Raw genomic sequence first — 14,380 nt, forward strand, 5'->3', positions numbered from 1 at the left:
TGTTACGTTACAGCCTTATTAGAAAATACATTCTATTTTTCCCCTCAATCTACACCCATAATGACAAAGTGAAAACAGGTTTTTAGAATGGTTTCCAAATATGTGTGTGTGTGTGTGTGTGTGTGTGTGTGTGTGTGTGTGTGTGTGTGTGTGTGTGTGTGTGTGTGTGTGTGTGTGTGTGTGTGTGTGTGTGTGTGTGTGTGTGTGTGTGTGTGTGTGTGTGTGTATATATATATATATATATACACACACACACACATATTTGGAAATATATATATATATATATTAAAAAAGGAAATATCACATTTACATAAGTATTCAGACCCTTTACTCAGTACTTTGGCAGCCTCATCTTCTTCTTCTGTGGGTTTTATGGCAGACTACACTGCCTCCACGAACTAGACGATTTGAGCCCCCCCCAAAATAAATGTTTAAAAAATAAATAAATGTATCCATACGTAATAGTAAAACTAACTTAATCCACCCTAATAAAAATAGTACATTGTCAAAACAAAGAAAACTCCTACTTCTTCCTTCTTTTAGCTCTAGGACCTGAGAGGGTGGTACGGCTTGTGCCAATATTGCATGTAACTCCTTCGCTGAGAAATCTTTCAGCCCCAGGAGCCGCAATCACTATGATTTCTATATTCCTGGACTTTCTCTACAACTTGGCAGTGCCACTAATTACCATAGCTATAAATGCCACAAATTCCACTTTCTTACCTTTGAAATGTCAGGATCCTGCTGGTGAAAGGCAACCCCTGCCTCCTGCATTGTAGGCCAATCCACTACCATGGACTCTTCTGGTGCACCATTCAAACCCTCAACCCTTTTCACAGCTGCATATGAAATGCTCTGTACAACCCTGACTTTGGCCACATCATTCTCTTTCACCCTTGTGGGGCATTCAGAAGACGTGGAGTCATGGTTCCCACCCGAATTGCAACATGTCACATATTCATCACCTTTATAACACATAATATGATCCTTTCCACAACTTGGACATCCTAGCTTCTCACTTCTGCAAACACTTGCTACATTACCAAAAGCGTTACAATGATCACACTGTATTGGTCTTGGGATAAATGCTCTGACTATGTAGTTAATATACAGGTACCTTAACTGCACTTGAGTAGGGTGAGACTCCATATGAAGAAACAAAAGAACAGATAGACTCTTCTCTTGTTCACCATTCACCACACGATTCATCCGACGTGCTTCAATCACTCCAGGAATATCTTTTAATCTCTTCAAAATCGACTTCCCTCCAGGTGCCAGATATAACCCCTTTGACGAGTGCCCTGTTCCGAAGAGCCACACACGACACTTGAAACTTATCAAATCCGTTAAGACATAATGCACGTTCCTTCTGATCTGCAGAAGCACAAGAAATCAAAACAAGGCTGCCTCTCGTGATCCTCACAGCCATCACTTTACCCAGCACTCTCTCCACCAGTTTGGATAACTCATATGGTTTCTTCAAGATTGGCACTCTGCTCAGCTGCTCCTCATTAACAAACCGTACTCCTACTAGATACAAAAGGTCATTTTCATCACTGTACACTACTTTGCTCCGGACAATACTCCAATTCTTCTTGATTCTACCGCCATTGTATTCAGAATCCACTTCATCATCTGCTTCCGCCATCTTTCGTTCTCCTCAAGAACGCACTCAACAAGCTGTGTAGCGCCATAAGCAAAGAATTATGTCATCCAGAAGCAGGGCTCCTAGTGGTTGTTTATTTTAATGCAATCTGTTTTACCTTATTTAAACCAGCATGTCACCCCAGTTTTGAAAGTGCAGTAACTGCAGTTGACTGTGGTATTTTGAACACAGTAATTGCAGAATAACTGCAGTGTACTGTAGTTGAACTGCAGTTATACTGCATGGTAACTGCAGTCACACTGCAAAATTACTGCAGAAAAAAAAACACATTTTGGATGCAGTATTTGCAGCATACTGCAGTTATACTGCACTCCAACTACAGTTATAATACAGTGTACTGCAGTTATACTGCAATCTTTTTTCGCAAGGGACCTGTGCAACAAGAGGTGAAAAAAGCTCTAGATCACGTTTACTCCACACACAGAGATGCATAAAAAGCTCTCCCTCTACTAAATAAAATGTAGTGGCACACTAACACACCTATTGATGAAGATGAGGCCTTAAACTACTCATGGTTATGGCCGATGAGCTGGTCGTAGCAATAGCCTATTTCAAGATGATCTGCTTTGAAAAATAGTGCTGCTGTTAGCTACAAATTGGGAGTTGTTGATTTAAAAAAAGAAAATAATTAATTCTTCTGTTTCCAGCAGTAGGCATTTGCTTTCCAATCTCTACGTTTTCCCCGCAATTGTATTTTGAAATCTTCAATAGGCAAACCGACAGCCGCAACCAACCATATAAATATAATCCATTGTTGGTAGTTCCCATTCGAATCGGTACTGGCATCCATTGGTAGCGTACCCTATGAGTTTAACAGTCAAATTGCCAGAGTAAAAGGTTACACACCTTTCTATAGATTATATATCTATGGCCACAATGTGAGGCTGTTTACATTTTAGAAGCAAGCCATTGGCTGCCTTCATCCCTAGGGATATGTAAGGGAGTTCTGATTGGTTCCAAGTTCAGCAAGTTCATAAATTTGCCTCAGCAGACAGTGTTGAAATATATATATTTTTTCTGACAAAATGCGCAAGAATTGAAGGTGGCAACTCATTTTACAGTATTCATAATAATATTTCATTGTCATATACAACAAAATCAGCTCCTCCCTTGACGTAGATTGATCAAATTCACTTTTTTCGGCGTCAGCCCACCACCTATCACTCATTCACCTTTGAATCACGTGCGAATAAAAATGTAAAGAGGAAGAAGATGATTATGAGTCACGCCGTAATGAAAGTTTTGTTTCATACATGACAAGGCAGGAAACGAAACTATTTTGTTATTCCTATGATGGCAGGGCAGACCAAGATAAAATAGGCGTGTTGGTCAACTGAAGAGTCTGTAGAGGACATAAAACCATACATCTACTAAGAATATTTATTCTGATGACATAGGTGGCTTCAGATTACTCCATCGCACTCCATCATCACGAAGAAATGATTGAGGTAAATTGATCAATTTATGTATCTTAAATACAACAAAAGTCTTCTTATCATGATTATTATTATACGTTATTATTAAGACTAGGCTAGGCCTACTTGATCCTTGAGTAGTACATTTCTAAACTAGGGACATTTTTGTTTGCAGTTAGATTAGTACAGTTAAATTTGCTATCAAGACATATAACAATAATTAAAACGAATTCATTGGTTCTTGTAGAATCCAACCAATGTGGAAGGATGAGTGAGAGGAAAACACGGTGAGGAGATCATTTTAATCAGTTGAACATTCTAACCAGTAGAACATTTGAACCAGTTGCTTGGAACTGTATGTGTGTTCTCCTATAGCTGCACGATGTTTTACCTTGCTAACACTATACATGCTTGACCTAGTTAACCCTATACATACTGTAGCTTTACCTTGTTAACACTATACATCGTGGGATTAACTGGAGATAATGTCCTCTTTCTATATAAAGCTATAAAAGCCATAAAAATGGAACTAAATGTCAGTTTTATGTTTAGCAAATGTATAGAATGTAAACATAATTTCTTCCTGCGTTTAGTAGATAGACGGTATAGATTGAGAATAATGTGGTTTAATTTCCAACCATACTGTGAAAACTAAACCACAGTTTCTAAACCCAAAGGCGCAACATTGCAAGACTTCCCGGAATGCTTGCGAAACAGACCAAACAGACCAGGCCAGCGTTTGAGAAGTGAACAATTCTTCCTTAGTTGTTCATTTTCTTGATATCTAAAGGCACAGCCTAGATTTGAGCCAAATGTCTTAAAAGTTGAAGATGTTATTACTCCAACCTCGTCAAACGGACCCATTTTTATTTTAGTCAAAAAACAACTTTATATTGTAATGGAGCAGGTCTCGGACCATCGAGCCCGAGGCCCGGCGCGCTATCAACTGTGCCGCAAAAGCATGCTCGATTTCCGCGCTTATAAACCCAGGGTCGTTACACTATTCTCTCCTTTCAAAGAGCGCGTCCTCGCGCTAGCCTGCGACTCTACGTCTTACAAGAACGCGCTCACCGGCCAAGCACACACACTGTCCTGGATGCAAGGTCCGATCAATGTAATGAAACAGCAGAGAGCAGGTCTCGAACCTTCGAGCCCGAAGTCCGGCGCGCTATCGCCTGTGCCGCAAAAGCACGCTCGTGCGGCAGGGTCGATTATCGCGTTAATAACCCAGGGTCGTTACACTATTGAAGGAATGCCTTTGATTGCCTGCACATGCGCAGTTCTGCATGAGACGACGAACGTTAGACCCAAGACGTGTTTCTACGCTTGAGTTTAGCTAGCCAACGTCGCCATGACATCGCCTACAAGTGTGATCAGGGATTTCTATTGGATAAACAGTTTTAGCCTATCTTCATACTGTAATGTCTTTGACTAAACTATCCAACTTCTTCACTTCTTATGGTTTAGAAATTCATTTGCTGCAACAGTTCCCCCTTTCATTGATTACCTGAAAGGACATCCTGCGGAGGTACCCTGATGGAGGACAGATATTAAAGGTGATTTTGATAATCAATCAATCATGTAGTCATCTGTTCATTCTGTACACTTACGGTAAATGCCATTAAAGCCACTAGATTTAAAGAAGTAGTGTGAAGATCTTGTATTGTATAAGTTTGCCATAGCCCAATGTACTATCCAAGTTAAAGGAACCTATGTAAACATCCCTACCCCTATCTGTGCTGTAACCAGGAGCTTATCCAGAATGCTGATGATGCCGGGGCGTCGAAGGTGGTGTTCCTCCATGATGAGAGATGCTACGGCAGCCAGAGCCTCAAGACTGAAGGTTTGGGAAAGTACCAAGGTAGGGTTGTTTCATATTTGTGGAAGATTGAAGAGGGTCATTACATATCTGCACCCATTTTGATTTGAACAAAACCTTTCATACATGGTTGCGCATGGTGGAAGTGGTCAGAAAGTGACCTTTTGGATCTGAATGCCAAAACAAAGTTGACCTGTTTTGCCTACCAAGAGACCTCCATGTCTTCATCACTGAAAAAGATGAAGGTTTGAGTTTGATGTCGTTTGAAAGTTTACAAACAGAGTAGTCAAACTATTCTACGATTTCTTGCAAAACAGTTTTATATTTTAAAAAAATGTCATTTTTTAAAGCCTTAATGTCAATAATCTACAAACACGTAAACTAAGATTTTTCACATCTTCACAAATGTTGTAGCTGGGACTCTATGTAACATAATTTGAAAATGTCTGTGTTGTGCCTGTCTTCGGTTGAGACACAGTATACTAATGAATACAGGGTGGGTGTTATTTCAATCATAGAATTAATAGAAAATACCTATCCATTCAGATCCCTGTAATTCAGCTAATACACCATTTGACATTTAAATTGAATTAAAACTTTAACTTCCAATTACTATCAGAAAGATGACAACCGGTCCACAACACTGTCGAATGTCAATTTGAATGGGAATGTCTATTATTTTACATTTTAGTAATTTAGCAGACACCCTTATCCAGAGCGCATTCATCTTAAGATAGCTAGGTGGGAGAACCACATAACACAGTCATAGTAAGTACATTTTTAGTAGCTATCAGCAATCAGCAAAGCCAGAGCTAGTAAGGAGAAAAGAGTCAAGAGCCAGTGTTAGTTCTTTTCAAATTATAACTTTTTTGGGGGGGGGGGTGCTGACAAATTATTTAAGATACTCTTTGAAGAGGTAGGGTTTCCGATGTATTCGGGAGATGGGCAGGGACTCTGCTGTCCTAGGTTCAGGGGGAAGCTGGTTCCAACATTGGGGTGCCAGGACAGAGAACTGCTTATTATTTTTTATTTTTTTCACCTTTATTTAACAAGGTGGGCAAGTTGAGAACAAGTTCTCATTTACAATTGCGACCTGGCCAAGATAAAGCAAAGCAGTTCGACACATACAACAACACAGAGTTACACATGGAGTAAAACAAACATACAGTCAATAATACAGTAGAAAAATAAGTCTATATACAATGTGAGCAAATGAGGTGAGATAAGGGAGATGAAGGCAAAAAAAGGCCATGGTGGCGAAGTAAATACAATATAGCAAGTAAAACACTGGAATGGTAGATTTGCAGTGGAAGAATGTGCAAAGTAGAGAGAGAAATAATGGGGTGTAAAGGAGCTAAATAAATAAATACAGTAGGGGGAGAGGTAGTTGTTTGGGCTAAATTATAGATGGGCTATGTACAGGTGCAGTAATCTATGAGCTGCTCTGACAGCTGGTGCTTAAAGCTAGTGAGGGAGATAAGTGTTTCCAGTTTCAGAGATTTTTGTAGTTCGTTCGAGTCATTGGCAGCAGAGAACTGGAAGGAGAGGCGGCCAAAGGAAGAATTGGTTTTGGGGGTGACCAGATAGATATATACCTGCTGGAGCGCGTGCTACAGGTGGGTGCTGCTATTGTGACCAGTGAGCTGAGATAAGGGGGGACTTTTACCTAGCAGGGTCTTGTAGATGACCTGGAGCCAGTGGGTTTGGTGACGAGTATGAAGCGAGGGCCAGCCAACGAGAGCGTACAGGTCGCAGTGATGAGTAGTATATGGGGCTTTGGTGACAAAACGGATGGCACTGTGATAGACTGCATCCAATCTGTTGAGTAGGGTATTGGAGGCTATTTTGTAAATGACATTGCCGAAGTCGAGGATCGGTAGGATGGTCAGTTTTACAAGGGTATTTTTGGCAGCATGAGTGAAGGATGCTTTGTTGCGAAATAGGAAGCCGAATCTAGATTTAACTTTGGATTGGAGATTTTCGATGTGAGTCTGGAAGGAGAGTTTACAGTCTAACCAGACATATAGTTATTTGTAGTTGTCCACATATTCTAAGTCAGAACCGTCCAGAGTAGTGATGTTGGACGGGCGGGCAGGTGTAGGCAGCGATCGGTTGAAGAGCATGCATTTAGTTATACTTGTATCAAAGAGCAATTGAAGGCCACGGAAGGAGAGTTGTATGGCATTGAAGCTCGTCGAGAGGGTTGTTAACACGGTGTCCAAAGAAGGGCCAGAAGTATACAGAATGGTGTCGTCTGCCTAGAGGTGGATCAGAGACTCACCAGCAGCAAGAGCGACATCATTGATGTATACAGAGAAGAGAGCCGGTCCAAGAATTGAACCCTGTGGCACCCCCATAGAGACTGCCAGAGGCCCGGACAACAGGCCCTCCAATTTGACACACTGAACTCTATCAGACAAGTAGTTGGTGAAGCAGGCGAGGCAATCATTTGAGAAACCAAGGCTATCGAGTCTACCGATGAGGATGTGGTGATTGACAGAGTCGAAAGCCTTGGCCAAGTCAATGAATACGGCTGCAGGCCTCCCGGGTGGCGCAGTGGTTAAGGGTGCTGTACTGCAGCGTCAGCTGTGCCACCAGAGACTCTGGGTTCGTGCCCAGGCTCTGTCGTAACTGGCCGCGACCGGGAGGTCCGTGGGGCGACGCACAATTGGCCCAGCGTTGGCGGGTTAGGGAGGGTTTGGCCGGTAGGGAAATCCTTGTCTCATCGCGCACCAGCGACTCCTCTGGCGGGCCGGGTGCAGTGCGCGCTAACCAAGGTTGCCAGGTGCACGGTGTTTCCTCCGACACATTGGTGCGGCTGGCTTCCGGATTGGATGGTGCTGTGTTAAGAAGCAGGGCGGCTTGGTTGGGTTGTGTATCGGAGGACGCATGACTTTCAACCTTCATCTCTCCCCGTACGGGAGTTGTAGCGATGAGACAAGATACTAAACAATTGGATACCACGAAATTGGGGAGAAAAAGGGGCAAAAAAATAAAAAATAATAAAAAAATAAATAAAAATGAATACGGCTGCACAGTATTGTTTCTTATCGATGGCGGTTAAGATATCGTGCTTGAACTGGGATGAACGAGACCTGCCCTTCCGTAGGAGGGAGGGCCAAGAGACCAGCGGTGGCATAACGAATGACTCTTTTTGGGGTGTGGTGTTTGGAAAGGAGGATCTGATGGTTCACGGTGTCGGAGGCAGTGGATAGATCTAGGAGAATGAGAACAGAGGAGAGAGAGTCAGAGAGCCTCCGTTACACAGAGAAGAGCCATCTCGGTTGCGTAGCCATCTCGGTTGCGTGACCCATCTTGAAGCTTGACTGGTTAGGGTTAAGAAGATCGTTCTGTGAGAGATAGCGAGAGAGTTGGTCAGAGACAGCTCAAGTGTTTTGGAAAGTAAAGAAAGAAGGGATAAGGTCTGTAGTTTTTGACGTCAGAGGGGTTGAGTTTCGGTTTCTTGAGGAGGGGATAGGGCTGTGGTGGTCATGAAATATTGTCAGAAGGTAATTGTCATGCAAATTAGTGCTGGTCTCACAGTAATTTACTGTTAATTAACCAACATGTTTAGCATGCCTTTGGAACATTACATTTTAAAAAGTAATTCGTTTTATATAGCCATCACAATAAAATCCATTATTTATTTAGTTGTGATAGGCCTATAAACCTGGGAATGTCTTAGAAATGAAAACATGAGGGCTGCATGATGCAACTCTATATTGATGATTTGGAAAAAGATGCACAAAAAAAGCATGCGTTCTGATCCAAGTGCTTCCAGTGAGAGAGATGATTGCATTGCTGCTATGCTTGTGTAGCAAGAAAGTTTGGGTATATCTAATCAATAGAAGATGGAATTAAAATGACAGAGTGAAAAGAAAGGCTACAACAACCAAAAGCCAACAGGTAGGCTGCTATTTAGGCTATAATCCAGAGTTGTTTGTAGGCTAACTGTAGGATGGTGAGAAGCGCAGTAACATTATGGCTAGCCTCAATTAGCCTAGTTAGCTAGCTTCTCAGTTTAATGCTGTCAAGACAGGTACTATGTAATTGGATGGGATGATAAATAACTAGCAAGAAGTTAGTCTAGCGTGAGATAACAGTGGTTGTGGTAGCTCTCTCTGGGTCACTCACGGTGCTCTGAGCATCTGGCTTCCGGCCAGCCAAACTGATTGAGTGTGCTCACATGCTCCCTAAAAAAGACATTAGGTAGACTAATGAAGAAAAAAAACTGGAAAGCGGCGGTATTACCCCGGGACAGTAGAGGGCAATGAGTTAGTAATAGCCATCTATGACCAAACAAGGAAGTGACGACACACCCAGACAAGGAACAGACGGGCGGGAGAATACAATTGTGTACACAGAGAGAAACTTGACTGGGAGGGGGAAGATGGCTGAAGTGCATGCTGAGTTTGAATTTGTCAGCGCATTGTGTAAATTTAGTGAAGACGAATGTTTGAATGGACAACAGTAATATTGAAAACTAACAAAAAGTAAATTGTCAAATTGGAGTAGACGAAACGTGTGTAAATGATAAAGAATTGCTTCTTGTTGAGATGCGTTTGAGTAAGGATGCATATGAGAAACCTGTTTGAGGTGTGGAAAATGGTGAAGTGTGTGCTTGGAAAAGTGGAGTCTGTCAGAGTGACCAGGAGTGGTTTTATTTTGATTCATTGTATTTCTGAAGAGTAGAGGAAGATTGCAGTGAGCCTCAAAAGAATCCGGACAACATAAGTTTTGTGTGTTGAACTTTGGAGTAGAGCACCAGTCAAAGGAGTCATCTCAGGGGTGACAACAGGTATTCAGGTTGAATACCCGAATTGAATTCGTGGTGTGATTGGTGCCCAGCGTCTGACCCGCTGGGTGAATGGAGAAAAATAAGAAAGTCTGTCGGCCCTGTTTTTTGATAAAGAGCAAATACCATGGGTGTTTTCTATTAAGAGAATGTGCCTTGTTAAAAGGCTAAATAGCACTAAAGGGGGTAAGCAAAGGCACCATGTGTAATCTGGGGATTATGTGTATTTATTGGTATAATTCTATAATGGCCTATAGTTATCTGTACTTAATCCTAAAATGGCGCATAGTAATATTATAGTCCGATAATGGCATGTAGCAATCTTATAATTGCCTATATTAATCTGTAGTTATTATTTTCTTGGAAATAATGTATAGGCGCGGCACCAATATAATTGATCCAAAGAACTAGAGGGGAGCGGAAACCCCGCCCAGAGGAAATAACTTAGATTTGGAAACAATGGTGGAGTAAAGCCGATGGGATATGGTTATCAGCATAATGTGCAGATGTGCAGGGACTATGAAACTTGTATACGAATGAAACTGTATAAAAGGAGTGGACTGAGAATGAGTCCGGCAGTTAGTCCATGGGCCAGCTCGGCTTGTTACTTTGTAATGAAGTCTATTTCAATTCACAAGTTCCGGTATCTGAGAAATAGGATTGAGCGAATATTTCCACGACAATACCTACGGATGTGAAGCTTGGTTATGTAAGATACGCCATAAGAACTTTCGTCCCCAAACCCCTGCACTTGTAAGAATTGTAAAGGATTTGGCCATGTTTCAAGTGTGTGCAGACGAACCAAGTATACTGAAGAAAGGTGTGTAGAATGACGACTGTGTTGCAATTGTGGTGGGGATAATGAGTTCCTAGAGTGCCCTGAAAGGATGAAGGAAATTGAGGTGGCAAGTTAGAGCGGTCAATCGATTCTCCTATGTGGAGGCGATTAAAATAATTGAGAAAACATGTGATGCTAGTGAAGAGATGGTAGTGGATACACCACAGCCTGTAGTAAATGTTTGCTGTCAGACAAAAGATACCCAGTGTATTAAAAATATGGATTTTGTTGCATTCATTGCCACAGTTATAAACTGTACAGCACAAGTCTCAAAGAAGTCGAAGAAACTAGACGTTATTGTGGCTGCAACAGAAAGGTTTTTGGCACTCATGGATTTTACATCGGCTCCAGAAGACCAGCCCTCCCAGGTCCCCCTTGAGCCTGTGTAGGGATCAGATCTGTTTTATTTCTTTATCACAGGTGTCCATCTCAATGAACCTGGGCATACCTACAACTACTGCCACTCTTGTTGTCGGAGAGTCATAGAGAATGCATTCAGTATCATGGCTGCGAGGATGAGGATTCTTGGTCGTCCAAATGAGTGTACACCTGAAAAGACTAAGGACATTGTGAAAGCATGTGTGGCTCACAACTTCCTGTCCTCCACAGATGAAGCTCATGAGCTGAACACAAGATACTTTCCTCCCGCTTTTGCTGACACGCCCCTCCCTTATGGCAACTACCAACCTGGAGAGTTGAGACGTGTTGTTGCCTGCCACAACCATCTCCAAGAGGCAAGGAGACTCTCTCGTTCCAGGGCGACACGGCTTGCAAGTGAAACAAGTTTAGGGACTACTTCCTCTCCCCCCTGGACGTGTGCCATGGCAGGAAGACATAGTTAGGCGAGGACAACTCAACCCAACACCCGCAAATCATGTAGAATAGGCCTTTATTTGGAATGCTCACGCACGCCTTGATGGATGCATATAGACTCAGTTATTTGTGTGCACTGTCAGGCAAAGTACTAAAATGTACCGTTTCATCTTAATACAATTTATCCTGATTCTATGATGTCTTTGTACATGAATTTAGATTGAACTATACCACACAGGTAGAAGCCACAAATCTACATTGCCAGCACGTGAAACACCTTGTATTGAGATGAAGAAATCACAACAGCCTTTTTAGCACACAAACATTTATCTTGCTTCTGAAAGTAAATCACAATGCAATGTGTCTATGAACAGACATGTAAATAACAAGTGTCAGGAGTAAAATGAGTCAGTGTAGATACAAATATTTATTAATAGAAAAAATATTACAAGTGTCTGCAACTTTGCTCCTTTTGTCTTTTCCTCAATCCTGACTATTCTCCCAGTCCCTGCTGCTGAGTCCTTTAGATGCTTTTTGGCAAACTCCAAGCGGGCTGTCATGTGCCATTTACTGAGGAGTGGCTTTTGTCTGTCCACTCTACCATAAAGGCCTGATTGGTTGAGTGCTGTAAAGATGGGAGAACCTTCCAGAATGACAACCATCTCCACAGAGGTGGAGCTGTGTCAGAGTGAACATCGGGTTCTTGGTCGACTCCCTGACCAAGGCCGTTCTGCCCCGATTGCTCAGTTTGGGCGGTAGTCTAGCTCTAGGAAGAGTCTTGGTAGTTCAAAACTTCTTCTATCTAAGAATGATGGAGGCCACTGTATTCTTGGGGACCTTCAAAGCTGCAGAAATGTTTTAGTTCCCTTACCCAGATCTGTGCCTCGACACAATCCTGTCTTGGAGCTCTATGGACAATTCCTTCGACCTCATAGCTTGGTTTTTGCTCTGACATGGACTGTCAACTTATATAGACAGGTGTGTGCATTTCCAAATCATGTCCAATCAATTGAATTTACCACATGTGGAATCAAGTTGTAGAAACATGGATGATCAATGGAAACAGGATGCACCTGAGCTCAATTTCGAGTGTCATAGCAAAGGGTCTGAATAGTTATGTAAATAAGGTATTTCTGTTTTTTATTTTTTATACATTTGCAAAAATGTCTAAACCTGTTTTGTCTTTGTCGGGTATTGTGTGTATAAATTGAGGAATATTTTTTTTGTTCATCCATTTTAGAATAAAGGTTGTAACGTAACAATACTTTCCAAATGCACTGTATGTATGAAAGGTTTCTTTAAAATCACAAGGGATGCAGTCAAAGTGATTGAAATCATATGGAATGACCCAAAATAAATAACTTGAAATTGAACCTTACATTACAAGGGCTCACTGTTGATTAGACAGCCAACATGCTGAATTTTCTCTTTAACAGTGGTTTATGAAATGTACATTTTACTTCAACATTACACTACAACACTAATGAATACATCAGAAATTAATAAAATACAGGTCAATCTATATGTCTGAGGCTGACTTGGTCTCATTGCATGCTGACTGCTAGGCAGAAAATGTAGTAAGGGTTTTCCACAACATCAGATTAACAGCAGGGCAACATGCCCAGATTAATGTGTATACTACTATGCAAGCTAGATCTACTCAGGGTTTTTAAAGCTAGCCAGCTTCTGTTAGCTTCACATTCCAGCTCAGGCTTCATCCATGTTATGAAGGTGGATATTGATTGTGTACCTGCCTCTTACTCAAGCCTGGGCAGTAACTGCTCGTTCATGTCGCACGTGGCTAGTCGAATGCCAAACCCTAAATTGAAACGTCAATTCATGGGTGAGTCAGTGCCACTTTTTTTCATTTGTACTGAAATCAAAATGAAAAAAAAGTTATCTTGAAGATTCCGCAGGCTATGGTGTGAAATAGACTGTTAGAAGTGCCTTCTTTATTTTATTACGTATTGTTAATGCTCTCTTTTTTGTTAGTTTTGGTGTACTTATCAATGCACGAGCACCTTTTTTCACACTCCTATCAATAAAATAATTGTATTAATTAATACAAAAGTAATACTGTGCTGAAGTTTCAAATGCATTCTGTCATTACTAAATGTGTAATGTGATAGGTATTTTAACATGACTATTTTATTAGCACAAAAAAACATTACAATATTTTGTCAGTCGTCTTCCTCAAATGAAGGGGATGATGACGCAATCCTTGCGAGAGGGAGGGAATGGAATTTCAATGGTCCTTCATTTAGGATAAATGGAGTTAGCCCTTAGCCTGCATTGGAGCAGGTTAGTTCTGAAGGATTTGTTGCCATAGAAATGTACCTGGCTAAAAGTTGAGCCACTGGTTATCCAGAGTTGAACTCCGAGTGGACCAAAGTTATCTCGCTAACTCGTCAAATCTCATTTATAGTATACCGCTCTGATTTAGAATTTTAATCATCATGCTGGAATGCAGAAATATTAGTGGTCACTTGCTCTGAGCATCAGGAAACATTCTCTCTCTGGCTCACACAGGGCCACCAGCAAATGTGTGGCAAGCTGGCATTAGGGAAAAAAAGTACCACACTTTATATGCTCCCAACAATGTAATGCATAAACCTGGCACTTGCCCCAGTACTTTTCAATCTGGTGTAGCGGTGCCCCATCACTTGATTTGGTTGAATAAAAAATATTGGTATATTGGACTGTTGTCATGTCTGTCAGCAGGTCCTAATGTATATGTAATGAATACTCAGGGAGAAAAAGGTGTATATTCACGTGCAGAGTGCGGCAGGTGTTTATTGACTGTTCCACTGGATGTCATAAGGTGAATGCACCAATTTGTAAGTCGCTCTGGATAAGAGCGTCTGCTAAATGACTTAAATGTAATGTAAATGTATTTCACCTTCGCAGAAGGTAGGAATCGTGGTCATAGGCAGGCAATGGTCATACACAGGTAGGCAAACAGGCAGGTGAATCAAAGCAAGGACTGAAGGCTAACTGGAGCTAGGAAAAGGCTTAATAGAGTCAAAACGAACAA

The 14,380-nt window shown here is 41.6% G+C and overlaps 1 protein-coding gene across 1 annotated transcript in view; it reads left to right on the plus strand.

Annotated features, from left to right (window-relative positions):
• Positions 1-3,348: 3,348 nt before the first annotated feature.
• Positions 3,349-14,380, plus strand: part of LOC123999802 (sacsin-like) — a 33,771-nt gene continuing 22,739 nt past the window's right edge. Inside the window, 4 exon segments of the mRNA XM_046305825.1 lie at positions 3,349-3,368; positions 4,549-4,591; positions 4,593-4,637; positions 4,831-4,942. Coding sequence (XP_046161781.1) covers positions 3,349-3,368; positions 4,549-4,591; positions 4,593-4,637; positions 4,831-4,942 — 220 coding nt within the window.

This window comes from Oncorhynchus gorbuscha, linkage group LG16 (genome assembly GCF_021184085.1).
Source record: "Oncorhynchus gorbuscha isolate QuinsamMale2020 ecotype Even-year linkage group LG16, OgorEven_v1.0, whole genome shotgun sequence".
NCBI lineage: Eukaryota > Metazoa > Chordata > Actinopteri > Salmoniformes > Salmonidae > Oncorhynchus > Oncorhynchus gorbuscha.